Source organism: Epinephelus moara, chromosome 9, assembly GCF_006386435.1.
Source record: "Epinephelus moara isolate mb chromosome 9, YSFRI_EMoa_1.0, whole genome shotgun sequence".
Lineage (NCBI taxonomy): Eukaryota > Metazoa > Chordata > Actinopteri > Perciformes > Serranidae > Epinephelus > Epinephelus moara.
Window position 1 is genome coordinate 38,854,891 of NC_065514.1, and position 20,454 is coordinate 38,875,344.

Genomic DNA, 20,454 nt, shown 5'->3' on the forward strand with positions numbered 1-20,454 from the left:
TATCCTCAGTGGGTGTGTCGCTGAGTGGGGAAAAACGGTTGGAAACGTGAACAGGCTGGTGGTGAGCCATGGGCTTTGGCTTGGAGCTATGCCTCCGGTGAACGGTTACCCAACCTCCCGGCTGAACAGGCGTTACCGGAGGACCGCTAGCAGAGGCTAAGACTATGCTATGTGGCTCCACGCTTCTAATTCACTAAGCCTCGCCTCCAACGCAGCAAATAAGCTACACTTATTACAATTACCACTGTCGGTAAAGGAGGCAGAGGCATAACTGAACATTTGGCACACCGAGCAAGAAAGAGCGGAGGGAGAAGTCATCGCTAACTGTAAAGCTAATGTAGCTACCAAGGCTAGTAACGTGCAAACAACAGCTAAGAGATTAGCAAGAAAGTCGTAGAAAGGAGGAGAGCTATAAGTGCTTAAACAGAGCCAGTGTGGGTTAAGACTTGGAGTAGACGTTAAAGCAACTGAAGTGAGAAAGCAGAAAGCAGGCTAGTAGAAATCACCAGAGCAGTACAGAGACGCTGTCACAGAAACACCGGAAATGACACAACTCACTTACCGCAATACGTCAGCACATGATCTTCAACTAATCGATTAGTCGTGGGGGAAAAAAAAAATCTGCACGTCATTTTTACTCCTGCAGTGGTGTGTCTGTGTCACTCCGCAGGTACACCTCCAAAACACTAGTCAGCGGTGGAGGGCTGTGTTAAGTGCTGTATAGTTTAGTTCAAATCAAACTTTATTTATATAGTTGATTCAAAACACACATTAAATATGGCTTAATAGAGACCGTTTCAAACACAAGTATGCAAACTGGCTTCACTACAAATCGCAGAACTGACAGACAAACACTTTATCTGGACACATTTCCCCTACCAATACAACATGCTAACGTTATTAGCACAAGTCTATGGCGTTTTACATTGTATAAATTAGCCTAGCGTCTAGCGATCTTTTCCTCTTCTCATATAAAACCAGGGACAACAGCAACATGTAACAAAGGTAATGGCACACAGTTTGGCTCCATTACAACTCACAACATTCACCGACAAAACAACTGTCTTATACTAAACACGTTTTCCAAGCAAATACAACATGCTAACGTTATTAGCACCAGCATATGGCATTTTACATTGTATAAATTAGCCTAGCGATGAGCGGAGATTTCCTCTGTTCATAAGAAGCCAGGATAAATCCTGAAGTATAAATCCCTGAAGGATAACTCACACGCACGACTTAAAATGCTGTTTTAGTGGGGGCTTTACTGTCTCCACAATTTATTGTTTCTTATCTGTGAAATACAAGTAAATACAAGCTTCGGTTCCGCTGAGGGAAATGGTTTCAGCTTACAGAAACAGAGAGGAGGTCTGCGTCACCGCGATGCTGAGCGTGAGGGTGGGCGAGTCCAACTTTCTGTCAACAACGGGGGTGTTTTGAAAACACCCCCATTTTTTTTTTAATTTAATTTAATTTAATTTTAATTTTAATTTTAATTTTTAATTTAAATTTACACAGGTAACTTGAAAATGGAAAATAATGGATTAATCCTGGAAAGCTGTTGATGTAGCACTTTTCTCCTTATGAAAAGTGACACGGCGATTATTCGACTAATGAGAATTTGGTCAGACGAGAGCATAGCGACCAAATAATCGACTAGTCAACCAGGAGACTACAGCCCTAAAGGAAACCTTCATTGAGTCAATCATCACCAAACTTGGTGGACTTTTTTAACCAAGCCATTAAACCATTTCCTCAAAATGTTTCTGCACTTGACCAATCGGAAGCGACTGAGTTTCCAAAGAAGAGTGTGGCCAGGTATAGATTGGGACATTAATGAGCATCTGTCTGATTGTCATAAAACCTGTTCGTAATCTTTAATTCTGGCGCCTTAACTGTCAGAGGTCCTTATTCTACCCAGCTTTCAAGTTTTAAATGTCCATGCTGGCTTGAACCCCGGAATTGCTGCTTGCGGCTATATTTCTTGTTTTTTTTTTTTGTTTGTTTGTTTTTTTATCATATTATTTGACTATTATTTTACTTAATTTTACCACCTTATTTGATTCTACCTTTGTGCCCACTATAACACTTGATCCCTTTTTTATTTCAGGGTATTGTGCACAATTGAGATATTCAGGAACATGAGCCTTAAATCTAGATGTTGATTATATGTGGAATCGATCTGCTAAATAAAAGATATTAAATATAAATGTTAATCCAACATATATTGTAGATGTTATGTATTGATTGATTGATTGATATCATCTCCTGCCCAGGCTCTTGTTCCATCTTCCTGGCCGGAGCAGGTAGCTTCTGTGGCAAGGAAATACAGTGTGGAGAGTCAGTTATCAGCCGAGCTGGTCCATTTTCTGCTGGAAACGTGCGTGGGGGAGGTCATTTTATATTGAGTAACTGTTGGAGCATTTTAACTCAACAAACTATGGCGTGTCACAACCAATGTCAAGCTGTCAGAGGCACACCGGGCTCTTCCTCACCTGACAGTGAGGCTGTGGTGCGTACGATGTCTCTCCCTCACCTGAGGGTGAAGGTGTGGGGTCCACGGTGTCTGTCCCTCACCTGAGGGTGAAGCTCTGGAACTCACGGTGTCTCTCCCTCACCTGACAGTGAAGCTATGGGGTGCAGGGTGTCTCACCCTCACCGTTTGTTGTTTATTTTTTCACCTTTTTCACTGCCCTGAACCTGCTACTTCAGTGAGCAAGCATAGCTGTGTGTCGAACACAAGACTCAAGATATTACAACTTGTTCTTGTCCTGAAGTCATTAAAGATGGGCACTTCAGCAGTGACTGTAGCATCAGACAGACAAAAAAAGCCATCCTTTCATGTTGGGATGATATGCTGCAGCTGGTCGCCATTGGTCTGTTAACATATTAAGAAAAGATGGCGCCAGCGTGTGTGGCCGGCCGTCTGTCAGCTCTGCTGGGATTAGTGTTTGCAGTTGTATTTAATATTTTCTGTCAAGATGTGTCTGCTCTCCTGGTGTATGATTGCCAAGCACTTATTGATATTAAAACATCTCATGAGAAGCTGTTAATGTTTGATTATGGTGATCGGACCTCGAGCCCTCCACCATTCCTGGCGTCCATACCAGCCTACCTGTGTCGCTCACCTGTCCTCTGGAAGAGGCGCTCCAGAAGACGAGGGAAACGAGGGGGTGTGCTGGTTAGAATCAAGGCTTACCTGAGGGCCGGCCTAGGGACTAATCCTCATCGTCTTTCCAACGGATTGTCTGCGGCTTGCTGGTCTATGGGAATCCGGTGGATCTGGCCTATTGTTCCCCCTCACCTGCCTGGGATCCTGCCTCACTCACCGGTTGAGATTCCTCTCAACCGGCGCTATGGCGGCGTCAATCGCAGGAACCTTCGGGCACTGGACCGTGCCGCTTTACCCGGACCAGAGGAAAAGGATCTTCACTTGGCTGTCTTTAATGCACGATCGATAGCAAACAAGACGTTTTTGCTAAACGATTTCTTCGTCTCACGTAAACTGGATTTTATGTTCCTGACGGAGACATGGCTACATGTTGGTGAGTCCACCCCACTCTCGGAACTTCTCCCTCCCGGCTGTCTGTTTCTCAGCTCCCCGCGATTAACCAGCAGAGGAGGGGGGCTAGCGTCGGTGTTCAAATCCAGCTTTCAATGCCAACAATCGTTACCTGGCTCCTTTTCTTCTTTTAAACTGCAGACATTTGTGTTAAACTTAACATCTCCAATTCTGTGTGCGCTGGTCTATCGCCCACCTCACCTCAGTAAGGATTTCATACAAGACTTTGGTGATTTTCTGGCAGAAACAACATTGAGATATGATCGGGTTTTAATTGTTGGTGATTTTAACATACATGTCTGCTGTGAATCAAAACCTCTGGCCAGGGAATTCATGAATCTTATTGACTCGTTTAATCTCACCCAGTCAGTGGCTGGGCCAACGCATGAAAAAGGACACACACTGGACCTTGTGCTGTCACTTGGTTTAAACTTAAGCATTACTGAGATTTGTAATACTCATATCTCTGATCACTTCGCTGTTTTATTTACTGTTACTGTGCCTTCTTCCCATGTTAAACCGTGCGCTCCTGCGCGCCGTGTACGCACAGTTTATCTGAATATCAGAGAGCTGTTAAAGCTGCAAAAACTAATTTCTTCTCAAACCTTGTGTCAAATAACAGCCATAAACCTCAGTTTCTTTTTAATACTCATAATTTGCTTTTAAATACCTGTAATTCTACCTCCATTGTATCTTCTCCTGCACTATGTGAAAAATTTCTTAAATTTTTCAATGACAAGATTTCTGCCATCAGGTCCATTCCCTCTCCTCTGGCCTCTGACCCTGTTGCTTCCCCTGTAGCCCCAGTTATTTTTGAGGCTTTTGAGCAAGTGTCTCTTCCTTCTTTAACTAAAATAGTTCAGCAGCTACGGCCCTCCTACTGCCCCCTAGACAGCATTCCACCCCGTTTCTTCAAGGATGTTTTTATCACGCTGGGGCCTTGTATTGTCAACCTTATAAATTCTTCCTTGATGTCTGGCTGTGTCCCCGCTGCTTTCAAACATGCTGTGGTGCAGCCCCTCATCAAGAAGAATAATCTTGACCCTTCAGTTTTGTCGAACTACAGACCTATTTCTAAGCTCCCTTTTTTGTCCAAAGTCTTAGAAAAGGTAGTGTATGAACAACTGCAGTCGCATCTGGACTTAAATGGCATTTCTGAAAAGTTCCAGTCAGGCTTTAAAGCACGCCATAACACAGAAACAGCCCTTTTAAGAGTCTTTAATGATCTGCTTTTAATTGTTGATTCTGGTAACACTGCTGTTCTGGTGCTCTTAGACTTGACTGCAGCTTTCGACACAGTAGATCATAAGATTCTTTTATCACGTCTTGACCTGTGTGTAGGTTTTAAAGGTACAGCGCTCAAATGGTTTGAATCCTATTTATCAGAAAGGAGTTTCTCTGTTCACATGGGCCAGTATAGATCTGCTGCATCCTCACTCAATTGCGGAGTGCCTCAAGGTTCCATCTTGGGCCCCATTCTCTTCTCCATTTATATGCTGCCCCTGGGCGCTATATTTAGAAAGTACAATATAACATTTCATTGCTTTGCAGATGACTTACAGATCTACCTTCCTCTTCAAACAAACAGCTCTGCCTCCATTCAAGCTCTGCTGAGCTGTCTCAATGATGTTCACACATGGATGGCTTCAAATTTCTTGAACCTAAACAAATCCAAAACTGAAATTATTTTATTTGGCCATTCTGACCTTTTAGATGGCTATGACAGTGCCATTGGCCGCCATTCTGACCTTTTAGATGGCTATGACAGTGCCATTGGCCCATTAGCTTCCTACTGTCACCCTGATGCAAGGAACCTAGGAGTAATTTTTGACTGTGCCTTTAAATTTAAAAAACAGATTAGTTCAGCAGTCAAATCAAGCTTCTTTCAATTAAGGCTACTTAGTAAGGCAAAGCCCTACCTCCCTCCACTTGATTTTGAGAGGGCAATTCACGCTTTCATTACCTGCTGTCTGGATTATTGTAATTCTCTTTATGCTGGATTGGACCAGCAGTCACTGAAACGCCTGCAGGCTGTCCAGAATGCAGCAGCCAGACTGCTGACAGGAAAGAAAAGATGTGATCATATCACCCCGATACTGGCCTCTTTGCACTGGCTCCCTGTCCAGTTTAGAGTTCAGTTTAAAATCTTATTATTTGTTTTTAAAAGCCTGAATGGCTTAGCTCCATCCTATCTATCTGAGCTTGTTCAGCTTCACACGGCAGCCAGAGCACTGAGATCAAGCAACCAGCTGCTGCTGGCCTGTCCCAGAACTAAACTTAAAAGCAAAGGTGACAGAGCCTTTTCCGTTGTGGCGCCAAATTTATGGAATACTTTACCATTCCATATAAGGGCAGCCCGAACTTTGGAACACTTTAAATCTCTTTTAAAAACCTACCTCTTTTCGCTTGCTTTCACCTCTAGTTGAGACAGACATGTCTTTTACAGCTTTTATTTGTATTTTACCTGTACTCTAGTGTTGATGTTTTATTGTCTAAACCTATTGTTGATCTTATTGATAATTTTTGTGGTTTTTGCTATTCATTCATTCTTTGGATGAACTGTACAGCACTTTGGTCAACCGAGGTTGTTTTTAAATTTGCTATATAAATAAATTTTGACTTGACTTGACTTGTTACAGCACCTGACGGCGTCAGGGTGAAACATGGCTGGACAACAATGAAGGTTAAGGGGGTGAAAAGTCTGAGTGGGGTGGGCGGGAGGGGTGGGGGAATGAAAAGTCTGAGTGGGGTGGGCGGGAGGGGTGGGGGAACAATTACTGACCTTTCACCTAGGAGGCTGGTATTCACTTCTGTATGAATGTAGAGCCAAACCCTGTTCTTATTTTTTTTTTTTTAGCCTAACCACATGTGTTTGTTGGCTCAACATAACCACCTGTGTTGGTTGTTGAAGGAAAAACTATCAATTTTTGGGTGTTGTACTAATGTAGCGCATTTATTTTGAAAGAGACTGTTTGCAAACTGTACATTTCGTGTGAAAACAGAAGTGTATTTTGAAAAGACACAATGCATGTAATGGGATCCTAGAATGTCAACAACAGATGCACTTAGGGTACCTTGCACCACATGTGTAGACATGGAAAGTCCATCACCAAGCAGCGATATGTAACAAGGTTGAAGTGATAATATGTTGGATGTTTCTGACGTTGTTATAAACATCGCAGTCATGTATACTGAAGCTGCAAGAACACTCAGTGTTTCAGCTGTGCTCTGCCGTTAGTAGTTTTGCGATGTAATTTCAGAGAGTGAGTGAAACGACGTCGGAATGCGGCAAAATATGTGATTCTGTAAACAGATTATCATAGTTTATAAAAATGCAGTGCAGTAAGGATACAGACATTTCATACACCACATGTATATAATGGGGACCTGCAGATGTGCATTCAGCCCACGCTGGACCCATTTATATGAGACAACTGCCATCACTCTATCACTGTTGGTAGAGAAAACTATTTCCACAAGTAAAATGTAATTCTGTGGGAACACTGTAAAGTGTGTCACACTGGATTCCTGCATATACCTTCAGTTAAGTGGCAGTGACATTTCCTCTGCATGTAGCCTGTTCAAGAAATCAGATGCAATCTTTCTTTGAAAGATTGACAAAAAGGTCTGAGACAGGTTAAAAGAATCATGTGACATCAGATTTTGCAATTTTTGTCCAGGTCTCGACAACAACAGACGGCCTGGATGCTGATCTTTGGAAAGACGGCCTTTTCAAATCGAAGGTGACACGCTACCTCTGCTTCACCAGAGTCTTCTCTAAAGAAAATGTAAGTTAACTCACCTCAACAACCATCATACATAGCACATGTGAATGAATCGCTGGTTACATTCACTCCCCACTCCATTCCCATTTCTCTTTTTTTTTCTCTCCATTCTCTCTCCTTCCCAATTTGTCCCCCTCTCTCTCCTGTCCTCTGTCCCTTTTTCTGTAGAGCCACTTAGGTAATGTTCTTGTGGACATGAAGTTGATCGATATAAAGGACACTCTGCCTGTGGGTTTCATCCCGATCCAGGAGACTGTTGACACTCGTAAGTTATCAAGAGTAGTCGAAAGGCACTGCTAACATCACTGTGTGGTAACAGTGTGTCTGAAAAGGATTTAAATAAAATCTTTAAATCCTCAAAGATGTCAGGCCCCAATAATGAGAACTGCTGTATTAGTCTTAAGGGAAACTCTCTGGTGTTAATGTATAGTTAATGAACAGACTGTTAACTGTGGAGGGACTCGTTAGTTTGTCTGACTGTCTTTTGTGTGTCCCACAGAGGAGCAGGCCTTCAGGAAGAGGCGACTCTGCATCAAGTTTATTCCACGGGACTCCACAGAGGCAGCCATCTGTGACATCCGCATCCTGGGACGCTCCAAGCAGGCACCCCCTCAGTACACCTTTATAGGGTGAGCAGCTTGGGATCACATGTTGAAATGTTAGTTTTGGTTATAGAGTTTACAAACAGTTGTTCATAGAAGCTAATCTAAATCAGGACCGTATTATCCAGGTATTTGGATTGAAATTGTTTGAACTGTAGTTGAAACCAAATAACTGTTCGTGACCAGGGGTGCTCAGACTTTTGCATGCAACTGTTTGTTCTTTTCTCGTGAGGTCCTCTGTTTGACCATGACTTGAATGTGGTTGGATGAGCCCTCAAAAGCGATGATGTAAGTGACTGACATAGCATTTCCAACTTGGTTCAAGTCAGCCTCCACTTAGAAAAAGATGGTCAAACTAGCCCCGACATTGTTTTGCAGTGTGTGTATATAGTAGGCATTTCTGTAAGAGCATGCAAGAACTGACTTCAGTATAGAAGCTGCATTCTGGTGAATGTGATTAGCAATTTCACATTCATTTAAGAAATCTGTCAATGATAAAGAAATGAATAAATAATTAATTAAAATGAAAACACAAAACATGAAGAAAATACTTAAATACATAGATAAATCAATAATAAAACTAAATGAATAATACTAAATAATATTTGAAATAAATGTATTCATAGTCAGTAAGCCACAATAATTTAAATAACCAGGGTCAATTCATCAGTCAGTGAGAATGTGTGTGTGGGGAATAAGCGAGCAACAACAGTGACCTACTTTCCAACACCAGCACACCGTAAGGACGGAAACAATGGCCTCGGCGGGAATGGAGCACCTGCCACAGCAAGCAAACACGCCATCCGCGGTCATTTTGACATGACCAGTGGACTTCAGATATTAAATGTAAACTGCCTGCTGTTAGCAGGTAGTATTGTAGGCTACATGTATTTGTATTTGTATCAATAACTGGCAGATGAACAACAACACTTAAAGGAATCATGGTGTTCATGTGTTTCTTTCAATGACAGCAGTCAATATAACAACTAGGGATGGGGCCGATCCGATCCAGTATCGGTATCAGGTTCCGATACCAACGTAATTCACGGATCGGAAATTTCCGATCCACCTGCCGAAACTTCTGATCCACCAGCCGTGTCTGTGCTTTCACGTTGTCTGCTGGAATGATATGATGATTGCTACATAGTAGTGTTGCACGGTATACTGGTACCAATGGTAGACTGCAGTACTAAAACACGACAGTATATATGATACCATAATGTTGGAGTACCTCAGGTACCACTACTGTGGGATAAGTTCAAAGTCCAATCGCAAGAGGGTGAGTGTCCACGCGCCGTCCAATAACGGCGCGCGCTGGCCACCTGGCACTCGATATGCGGCTCCAGTCATTTGTTTTCCAGTGATATTTCAGGTATTAGCTGAGCTATTGAGTATCTTTAAGCAGTGAAAGTTATTATTAATTTCTTTTTACTTGTAGGCTAGATTTGTTTATATATGCTACAGTGATTTGTTTTCCGCAGAGCTCTACGGTGCGAGCATTTTACTCGCATTTGCGACTAAAAATAGTTTTGTGCCAGCAAAAGAAATCATTCAGGAGCATGCTGTGCAAGTACAGATTTCAACCAGCAGCAGAAACTAAAGGTGAATCCTGCCGGTTGTGGGTTGAACGGGGGGTCACAGACAGGAATATGGCAGTCAAATACGGCGGCCATAGTGCTCCGTGGCGCAAGATAACGGCTTACCAGCGACAGAGAAGTCCGGCTCCAGGTCCAATAAGTCTTCGTTGGTGTCATGACTGCCCAAAAGTACCTGAATATCGGAATAGTATCGTTATCGGCAGATATCCAAATTCAGGTATGGGGATCGGATCGGAAGTGAAAAAATGTGGATCGGTGCATCCCTAATAACAACTGAACAATTATTTGAACTGTACATTGAACTAAACATCGGAACATTTCTTCTTCACCATCCTCACCACACTAGGAGTGTTTAAAAATCATATTTTTGTTTGCTTTTCAGGTGGTTGAAATGACAAAAGGCACATCTACCTCATTTTCGCTGTGGTATCGTGATACTACTCAGAACCGTGATAGTTTCACTGGTATCGTACCGTGGGTCCCAATTTTGCTACCGTGACAACACTACTACATAGTAGTGTCTACTTGATTTGTATCTGTGCTGTTCAGATTAATGTGACAGGTATTTTTTTGTTTTTTGATAGTGTATATTGCACTAGTAGTTTAACACTGTCTTGGAATTTAATAAATATTGACAATTGTTGCAACTCATAATGTAATAATGGCTCATAATGTAATAACGGCTCATAATGTAATAACTTAAATGTAATAAAAGTTCATAATGTAATTAGGGATGTCCCGATCCAGCTTTTTCACTTCCGATCCGATACCGATATTACAGCCTTGAGTTTTGGCCAATACCGATCCAATCCATTTATTTTGTTGTCAGTCATGTTAGAAAAGGTTTGATCAAGCGATATTACTCTAACAAGAACAACTACTTAATCGGGTTAGTTAGAATGATCCACAACAGTTGGTATGAGAAACTGACCCGTTTATTGTTAACAGGGTTAAATAAACAAACTTTAAACTTGAACATTAACATTAAATAAAAAATATAGCTGGTTTCCTTTGGCTCCTTTGGCTGCTTTGGCCCCTTAATAAATAGAAAATATATCAACACTGGCTGCTTTGGCCCCTTAATAAATAGAAAATATATCAACACAAGAAATCTTTAAAATGTCTAACAGTGAAATTAAAATAGCAGCTAGACTCCACACACTTGTGCTTTGGCCCCCTAATTAAAATAGCAGCTAGACTCCACACACTTGTGCTTTGGCCCCCTAATAAATAAAAAATAGATTAACATCACAAAACATTGTTGACATTTAACAAACAATGCAGCCTTTCCTTTTCAGTTGACATTTAACAAACAATGCAGCCTTTCCTTTTCAGTTATTTTAGTAGTGTCAGTGCCAGCCTGTTTCTGCTGTTTCCTGGGACCAACAGAGGGGACAAAAAACCACACACAATATTGTACAACTGTTTAAACAAGCAATAGTCCATCCATGGCTCCAATCTGACTAATTGTGCCCAAAACAATGCCATCAGTGCTCTTTACTTAAACAGTAAGAGTGTAAACCAAATAAAAATATCACTCTCAAAAAACCAGAGCAGAAAACAAATAGTCAGTTAACTAAACTGACCGCTACTCTTCCTACCCTTCCCTCTGTGTGTGTCTGCATGCTGGCCTGGTGGATTGATAGTAAGTGCTGGAGCGGATCACTGGAATAGACTGCTTGAATCACGGAGCGCTGGGCTGGCCGGAAAACCTGGATCAGACTCCGTGAAAAACTGGATCGGAGTTCTGGGATCGGCATTTTTCCATGCAGTCCGATCCGATGCCGATGCACGTTTTTTGCTAATATCAGCGGCCGATACGGACATCCCCAAATGTAATAATCGGCTCATAATGTAATAAAATCATGAGCACGTAACGTAATAACGGCTTTGCGCATAATGTAATAATGTAATAACTTGTTACATTATGAGCCTTACTGGCGTCGCCCATAATGTAATAACAGGTCATAATGTAATAATGGCTCATATTGTGAGAAAACTGCTGCATTATCATCATTTTTACATCTTAAAGGTGCAAATAAAGCAAACAGCACGGGTTTCAGCGCACCGTAAACTAAATTAGTGAAACCAAGAATTATTTAATCGTAATTGCATTCTCACATTTTATTATGTAAGATGAATAAAGTTGAGCCACTAGGTGGCACCCGTGTTAGGTATTTTGGGCCTTTGAGAATGCCATGCTCACTTCCACTGTCTGACTGTTGCAGGTAAGCAGTTGGTGGAAAGTTTAAATATTATGATGGATGAAGACTGCTGCATAAGTATTAGTAGGTTATACAGAGTGGCTGGACGCAATAGTGGCCTTGCGTCCAATATCAGGCAGCTCTTCAGCCAAAATGCCAGGTGGATTACAGCCTGGATCATGACTAAACATATATCCTTTGGATGGGTCCATATTAAAGACATTCATTGGAAGAAGTAAAGTTTTCTTCTTTTTTTTTTAAATCCCATTCACTCGTTAAGCCTTGATCTGAGTGAACACTGGCACAGTCACTGACAAATGGAGCACCCTGGACTTGATTTTTGTTGGCAACTATAATTTATGGTTATGTATTATTTATGCATATTGTTTAGTTAAATTTATTTGGACTTATGTTAACTTTTTACTTGGGTGTCCTGACAGGCTGTGTTTACATTTTTAAGAACTTTTGAGCTGGTCCATTGTTATTACATGGTTCTAAAACGCTCTTCTCATTCTTGCACAAGTTCCAAAATAAAGTAAATTGAATGAATATGTTACGCTGCTATTATGTATTTAACGTAAGTAGCAGGAAAACAATGCCTATTAAAAGTCTTTATTAAATTGGCATTAAGACCAACAATAAAATAACAGCAACATTTTGACTGGAAGGTCTTCACTAGGTTGTATGGAAGGAGAGAGTGTTCACTTACTTATTTGAAAAGACCAATCTTAAATGTGTTTTTTTGTAGAAGTTATGGTGTCCCGCATTTATTGTAGCAATAGTAAACAAAGGAAATGCTCTTTTAAACTACATGAACTACAGTCCCCCTCCTTCTTCCCTAATCCACCACCTTCTCCAGACGGCTTTTGAGTTGATTACTGTCGCGCCACCTATAAACAAATCATAGTCAAACACAAACACAGACCTCTGCCCATAAGTGCACTCTCGTTGTCAGTGTGTGCAGTTTTGACCTAAAAATGATGATAATGCAACACTTTTCTCACAATATGAGCCATATGAGCTGTTATTACATTATGAGCGGCACCAGTAAGGCTCATAATGTAATAAGTTATTACATTATTACATTATGCACAAAGCTGTTATTACGTTATACGCTCATGATTTTATTACATTATCAGCCGATTATTACATTATGAACTTTCATTACATTTCTGTTATTACATTATGAAGCGTTATTACATTATGAGCCATTATTACATTATGAGTTGCTACAACAATCAATTTGAAACCCTTATAGTTGCATATTTGTTTTCAAGATGGGATTTTTCCTGTTTCTGACCTCCTTTTCTGACCTTATACTTACCTCAAGTTGCCTTTTGGGACATACATGCATACATATGTACATATCATACTTGCCTGTAGAGAGGAGTTTATTACAGCCTCATATAAAATCAACAATAATGAAAATAATATTAAAGCAAACAGAGCACTGGTATCGGAATAGTATCGTTATCGGCAGATATCCAAATTCAGGTATGGGGATCGGATCGGAAGTGAAAAAATGTGGATCGGTGCATCCCTAATAACAACTGAACAATTATTTGAACTGTACATTGAACTAAACATCGGAACATTTCTTCTTCACCATCCTCACCACCGTAGGAGCGTTTAAAAATCATATTTTTGTTTGCTTTTCAGGTGGTTGACATGATATATTTTCCGAGGCGAGCTCTCTGTCTGCTGGTGGGCGTGTGCTCACCTGTGTGTGTGTGTGTGTGTGTGTGTGTGTGTGTGTGTGCGCACGTGTGTGTGTGTGTGTGTGTGTGTGTGTGTGTGTGTGTGTGTGTGTGTGTGTGTGTGTGTGCGCACGCGCATCAGGGCGGAACTCCGCTGTGCGCAATACAGAGCAGAGGAGAATTGTAAACGCACGACCATGTAGATACAGAAACATCTCCCAAGATGACTTCACACCCATTTACCATTTACCCCTGACCCTAACGACTCACATGGTGGCCAGGTGGGCCAACAACTCACATTGTGACCTTAACAACTCTGAAACTAAGAGCTCACATGTGACCCTAACAACTGGGTTCACACCCACACAGGGTTTAAAGCCTGCAACTCTGTACCAGTCATTTAGAACTGAAGAAGCTTCTTGGATGAGAGGCGAAACGTCTTCAAGAAACGCAAGCAAGTCCAGTTGTATAGCACTTACGAATACAGAAATGACATGCTGTCGTGTAAATAAGATAATATAATGGTAGGGGAAACACTGCTGTAACTTTTCTGCATTACCCGAGGAAGTCTTTTAAGCTTTATCTGCTTTTTAGTATTTATGACCTTGTATTACAGAGAGCTCAACAACATGGGAATCTGGTATCGCATGGGGAACGTACCTCGGGCCCAGGACTCCACACTTGCACCATCCACCAACAACATCCAGAATGTGAACTCCTCTTCCAGCTCAGTTCCAGTCGCAGCAGCCTCTATGCCCAAGTATGTCCGTTTTATGATGTGTTTGTACACGTGTGACCTTACATATGTCTGATGTATCCTCACTTTTCCAGCTAGGTCACATGTATATTGCATTTACACAATGGTAAGAAATGTACATTGTGTTTTTGGAACTATCAAATTAATTTGATTACTTTTTGAATGGTACTAATATTTTACATTTTTTCAGGACATGAGAGTTGAAATAGTGATACTACCCACTCTTGCTGTTCCCCAGGATGATATCAAAATTGAAAGTAGGCAGTTTTTTACATTTTCAGCGGGTAGTTTCAAGGGATAGGGGAAAAAATTAAGTATTACGATTTTTGTTTTGACTATCTTTTAATAGATCATTTTTAATGCTTGAATTAATAAAATTTTATTGTGGCGATCTATGAGTAATGTGATGTCATATGTATTTCAAGAAAAACAAAGCTGAAGTGCCAAAGCAGAGATGGTGGACCATCAGCAGCTCGATGGAATTCAGCCAGCCCAGTGCAAACTCCCCACCGGATCAGCAAACTTTCTGTTACTGTGGTTACTGGTTTAGGTTACTGGCCCACAGAGAATCCTGGTTCTGGAGTCTGCCATGGCTGAATTCCGGTTGCTACAGTTGTTTATGTGAGCTTTGTCTGTGGACTGTGGACTTCCTACTGTTAAAAAAAAATGTAACAAAAGTCGCAATAAATTCTATTATCAAATCCCAATACTTCACAAAAAATCACTATACTTAAAAATGGCAATGCAAATCCAATGGGCATCCAAGTATCGTGATACTTATGAAAATGGAGACAGGGATATTGTCCCAGCTCTAGCAGTAAACAAACAAACACCAAGTATACTATTTACATTTGTCCACATATAGTCAGAAATGAGAACATTTTTTGTTGGAAGCTGTGTAGTACCATAACAGACACAGGTGCCCGTCATATCAGTTACAGCTTAAATCTGTCAGTTATCTACACGCACAAACAGAGGATTGTCTTCGAAATGCAATCACACAAAACATAAGAGTTAATGGGCCTCACGCCAGAAACAATTTACTAACAAATTTGCTCTTATTTGTGTTCATATCCATGGTTTGTTCTTAATTTTGTCGTTACCTAGTGATTTTGGGGTTTCATTGTGTGTTTTCCTATTTTTGCTCTTCAAAAGAAAAAGAAAAAAAACACAAATGTTTACTCTTTTTTTTACTTTTACTTTTTACTTTACTTGAGTAATTTACTTTCATGTCTGGAGCCTGTACTCAACCAACATATACAGAGGGAAATATTGTACTTTTTACTCCACTGCAATTATTTGACAACTTCAAATGCTTCACAAATTAAGATTTTTGCACATGAACCAAACAATTTAAAAATCAATTGCAGCTGAAACAATTAGTTGATTGATTAGAGAATTAATTTGCAACTATTTTGATCATCTTTCAAGCAAAAACATTTCATGGTTCCAGCTTCTCAAACATGAGGACTTGGTACTTTTGCTTTTAATCAATTTAATAATTTTGGTTTATTAAATTTACTTAAACTTTTCAGCATGACTACTTTTACTTTAAATACTTAAATACTCTTTCCATATAATCTATTGCTGTTGGTGTTTTCTTTATTGCTCTATTATATCTATTTAAAAGTGGTTTGTCTTTCTCCAGATATCAGCCAAGTTTGGCAAGATCCACCAGAGGAAGAAAGCTCCCTTTCTTTATTTTCTTTTTTTTTTTAAGATATTTTTTTGGCCATTTTGCCTTTAATGGACAGGACAGCCAAGTGTGAAAGGGGGGGGGATGACATGCAGCAAAGGGCCACAGGCTGGACTCAGACCCGGGCCGCTGCGGCAACAGCCTTGTACATGGGGCACCTGACTATTTTTACATTGTGGTATTGGTACTTTTAGTGCTCAACAGAAAATGTTAGCGTTTCATGTAGCATCCTTGCCAGTGAGAAAAAAAAAGCTAATATTCTAATATTCTAGTTTTAACAACCATATCCTCAGACTCTGAATGTCCATACAATTTTTGACGTTAATTGCAACAATCATCTATAGCAGCCTTTGGTTATTTTGTGTAGCTCAGAATGTTACAGGTTTTATGTGATCATGAATCCACTTAACAGCACATTTGATTACAAATACATGTAATGCAGTAGGGTAATTTACCTCAAAAATAAGAGGAAATGAATAATTCTAAATAGATTCCTTAAAGCCTTTTGGCTTGTGTTGAAAGTGAAGGCAGGAGAGAAATCATGGAAAAGAGACAGTGCCCTAGAGGATCCAGCTGTGGTCAATTCTCTGTACCTGCTCCATGTTTAGAAGTGTATGTCAGAATTACCAAATTAAAAAGAACTATTTCTTTGGAGATTAGAAACCCCGATTATAAAAGCTTTCCAAAGATAAATCACTGAACACCAGCACAGTATGGACATGCAGCAAGAGACAGGTGTATAGGTTCATTATTTTGTCTTCATTGAATTAACCAGATGTTTTTGTTTTCTTTTTTTTTTCTCCCCAAGGCATATTTCTATGACACTCCCAGCCAGCTTCAGAGGGAAGAACACTACCAGACCAGACTATGAGCACCAGAACTCCAACCTGTATGCTATCTCAGGTCAGCAGTTTGTCATCTTTTCAACATCCTATCCACCAAATCACAAATGCCTTATTAAAAATGTGCCAACAGGGGTGACCTGTAGTTATCAGCTCATCTGTTAGCGTATGCGCCCCATATAGGCTGAGTCCTTTGCAGTGGCCCAAGTTCAATTTTAACCCATGGCCCTTTGCTGCATGTCATTCCCCTACTCTCTCCTTCCCTTTCTGTCACTCCCTAGCTGCACTTAAAAAAAGGCAAAACACCCTAAAAATAATCTTAGAAAATGTGCCAATGTTGGTATGTTTAAAAATGTACTTTGAAAACTACAAGTTTTCCTCTTGGCTTTAACATAGTGATGGTTTCAAGAACATCAAACTGGGAACAGTAACTTGGCAGAGGTATTAGCAAAGCTAGCAAGCAAAGCCAGGGTTCTGACAGTTTGGTATTTTCCTGTCCTTGAAATTCACAAGGACAGGAAAACGTGAAAGTTTCTGTACTCAGGCAAATGCACAAAGTCACATTTCTGTGCTCCAGCCAGTAACCTGCTTTGCGGCGCCTTTAAATTGAAAAGCATAATCAAACATTCAGAATTTGATGTCTTGAGCAACCTGAGCTGCTTTCGCTGCCACGAATATTTTACCAGCAGCACTGCTAGAGCGAATTCAGCTATTTTGCTCGGGGCTCGGGGGTATGTGCGAGGGCGGGCAGGCTCAGCGGAGAGGGAGGCCTCCGTGTTTGAGACGGGAGCGGGTGGCGTGAGGGTTGATGGGCAGTGTGAGGCATGTTATGTCTGGTCTGGGGTCAGATTCTCCACCAGAGCCCAGAAGGCATCCTCCCTGCAGCACATACTCCACAGGTGAGGACATGGGCTGGCAGTTCCCACACAAGCACCTATCATACAAAAAATTATCAGGAAATCTTCGTATCTCTCTATCTCTCCCTCTCTCCCCTACGGACGTCAATACACCGTAATGCGGAGTTATAACACGCATAGCAAGATACGTCTGATACAAGCTGATATTTGCGCATTAGTTTCTGTTATGGGTAAGTGGCATTAGTTATCTAATGCTGGCAGAACTATTGGTAGCTTTGTTATAACCTAATACATGATGGCAAACTTAATGTTGTGATGTGAACATAGCATTAGACATCGTTAGCTGTCGTTAGCTAACACTGGTCGCTCACCAAGACAGTTGCCCAGTTCTCCACTGGTTCTCCTCACACCACAGCTCTATTTCTCTCTTGTGGCCATTATTTCTCCTAACCCTGATCTGTTCCTGGTCTCTTGGACGCCTAGCAGGCTCATAATTTTAAGCCTGTGGGCCGTCATATGCATATGAATGTACATTTTCAACCTCTTCAGTCTCAAAACTAGTACTGGAATCCATGTTTATTAATGTTACACTCAATCGAACTCGGTCGGACTCCCTTACGCTACGTCACTTCCAGTTAGTGGGTTTTTAGATGCGGAAGCAAAATTCTCTCACAAAAACCACCCCAAAAGTCACTGTAGTGTGTATATGTTTTTGTTTTTTGTTATAATCGATATAATTTCTACATCATTTTCCTACACATTTATTCACCATGGTCTTCAACCTGCAAGTTGGGCTTTAAAGAAGTCAGAGTCAGGGACAAGCAGAGATTATAAATCAAACACTGCCAGATAGAGGTGCTTAGTTCAATCAGCCACCAAACGTTATCAGCCAGTATTTGTTCTAAATACACTGAACAAAATTTTAAATGCAGCACCTTTGTTTGTGCTCCCATTTTTCACAGGTTTAAATTAAAGATTTTGGATTTTTGCACATTAAAGACTTTATAGATAATCCATCCACCTGACAAGCGTGGCATATTTATATTCTGATTTAACAGTATCATTATTACACAGGTGTGCTTTGGGATGGTCACAACAAAGGGCCACCCTAAAATGTGCAGTTGTGTCACTCAAGACAATGCCACAGATGTTTAACTTTGATGAAGCCTGGCTGACAGCAGGAATGTCCACCAGAGCTGTTGCCTGTGAACAGAATGTTCATTTCACTACCAGAAGCCGTTTCCACTAATTTGGCAGTACATCCAGTTGGCTTCACAACCACAGACCACGTGTAAGCCAAGCAGCGACCCCCAAGGCTGAAATATGAAGCCAACACGGAAGTGCCAAAAACTGCATTTCTTTACATGTCCACTTTAGGCTGGCTCCAGAAGCCAGTCAGTCCCTATAGACCCCCATATTAATATGTCCAACTTTACAGCAGAAATTAACACGTTGAAGCCTGGTACAATAAAGTTTTAGACATATAGCTAAGTTTACTCTTCTTGGCAACTGTACAGGCAGTACATTTTTATATAACTCAACCATTCATATTTTGTTATGGTTTTGAGTAAAAGTCTGCCCATAGTGTCCTCAGCTACTCAGTCAGACCTAGCCGTCTCTCCTGTAGCGCCACCCTCTTGCCCAAATATGGTCACATGGTCAAATATGGCTCCAAAAACACAAGATAGTGACAGCTGTAACTGTACGTTCACACCAAAAGCTGCCAGAGCTGCAAAATAGCTGAATTCGCTCTAGCAGTGCTGCTGGTAAAATATTCGTGGCAGCGAAAGCAGCTCAGGATGCTCAAGACATCAAATTCTGAATGTTTGATTATGCTTTTCAATTTAAAGGCACCGCAAAGCAGGTTACTGGCTGGAGCACAGAAATGTGACTTTGTGCATTTGCCTGAGTACAGAAACTTTCACGTTTGGACAATGAAAACAGAATAAAAAGTCTAAATAGATCTGACATTAAACATTAAACACACACAGCCTGTGTTGCGTTCAGGCATTGTCACGTAAATAACAAAGTTCAGCACTTGAATAGGCCGTAGCATAACACAGTAGCATGTCAAGTGGGCCAAACCTGAACCGAATATGAGCAAAAATTTTTGATTTGTCATTCCTCCCCCCCAAAGCTGTAAACCTAGGGAGCCTTTTGCAGCTCTGGCAGCTTTTGATGTGAATGTACAGTAATCCCAAGCTAAAGGCTTCAAAACGGGAGTCCACAAACCAATGGGTGATGTCACGGTAGCTACAGTCTATGTTGTAAGCACACCAGCTCAGGACCTCCATATCTTCACTTGTAAGATTGTCTGAGACCACCCACCAGAGCAGCTGATGCAACACTTGGTTTGCAAAACCAAAGAATTTCAAACTGTCAGAAAGTGTCTTACTGAAGCTTATCTACATGCTCATCATTCTCACCAGGGTCTTATCCTGACAGCAGTTCGTATTCGTTACTGACCTGAGTGGGCAACTACTCACCTTCGATGGCGTCTGGCACAGGCATTCTCTTCACAGATGAATCCTGGTTTACTCTGTACCTGGCAGATGGCAGAGGGCATCTTTGCAAATTTATGTGCCTTAGCTCTTTACCATCTGCATTGCTCCAGGATTTGAGTCGTTAAGTCTCTGTGACTGGAAGAGCAGGGATGACTAGAGGAGACGGGACAATTGTACCAATTTTTGGTTTTGATGTGATTATTCAAAAAGCTTTTGAATTATTTGGATATAGTTTTAATGTTAATAACTTGTATGTGTTCTACTTGTTAACATTTGTTTTCACAAGCTATTTTAGATCGAGTCACAATATTTTTTGAATAAAGTGAAATGTGACGTCTGTCCCTACTTGG

At 41.0% G+C, this 20,454-nt stretch overlaps 1 protein-coding gene across 2 annotated transcripts in view; it reads left to right on the top strand.

Annotated features, from left to right (window-relative positions):
- LOC126395330 (multivesicular body subunit 12B-like) overlaps window positions 1-20,454 on the top strand; it is a 74,386-nt gene that overhangs the window by 43,703 nt on the left and 10,229 nt on the right. For both annotated transcript variants that reach the window (XM_050052724.1, XM_050052725.1), the window contains exons 3-7: window positions 7,243-7,350; window positions 7,516-7,612; window positions 7,847-7,976; window positions 14,065-14,208; window positions 16,710-16,804. In XM_050052724.1, coding sequence (XP_049908681.1) covers window positions 7,243-7,350; window positions 7,516-7,612; window positions 7,847-7,976; window positions 14,065-14,208; window positions 16,710-16,804 — 574 coding nt within the window. The remainder of the gene's footprint in view (window positions 1-7,242; window positions 7,351-7,515; window positions 7,613-7,846; window positions 7,977-14,064; window positions 14,209-16,709; window positions 16,805-20,454) is intronic.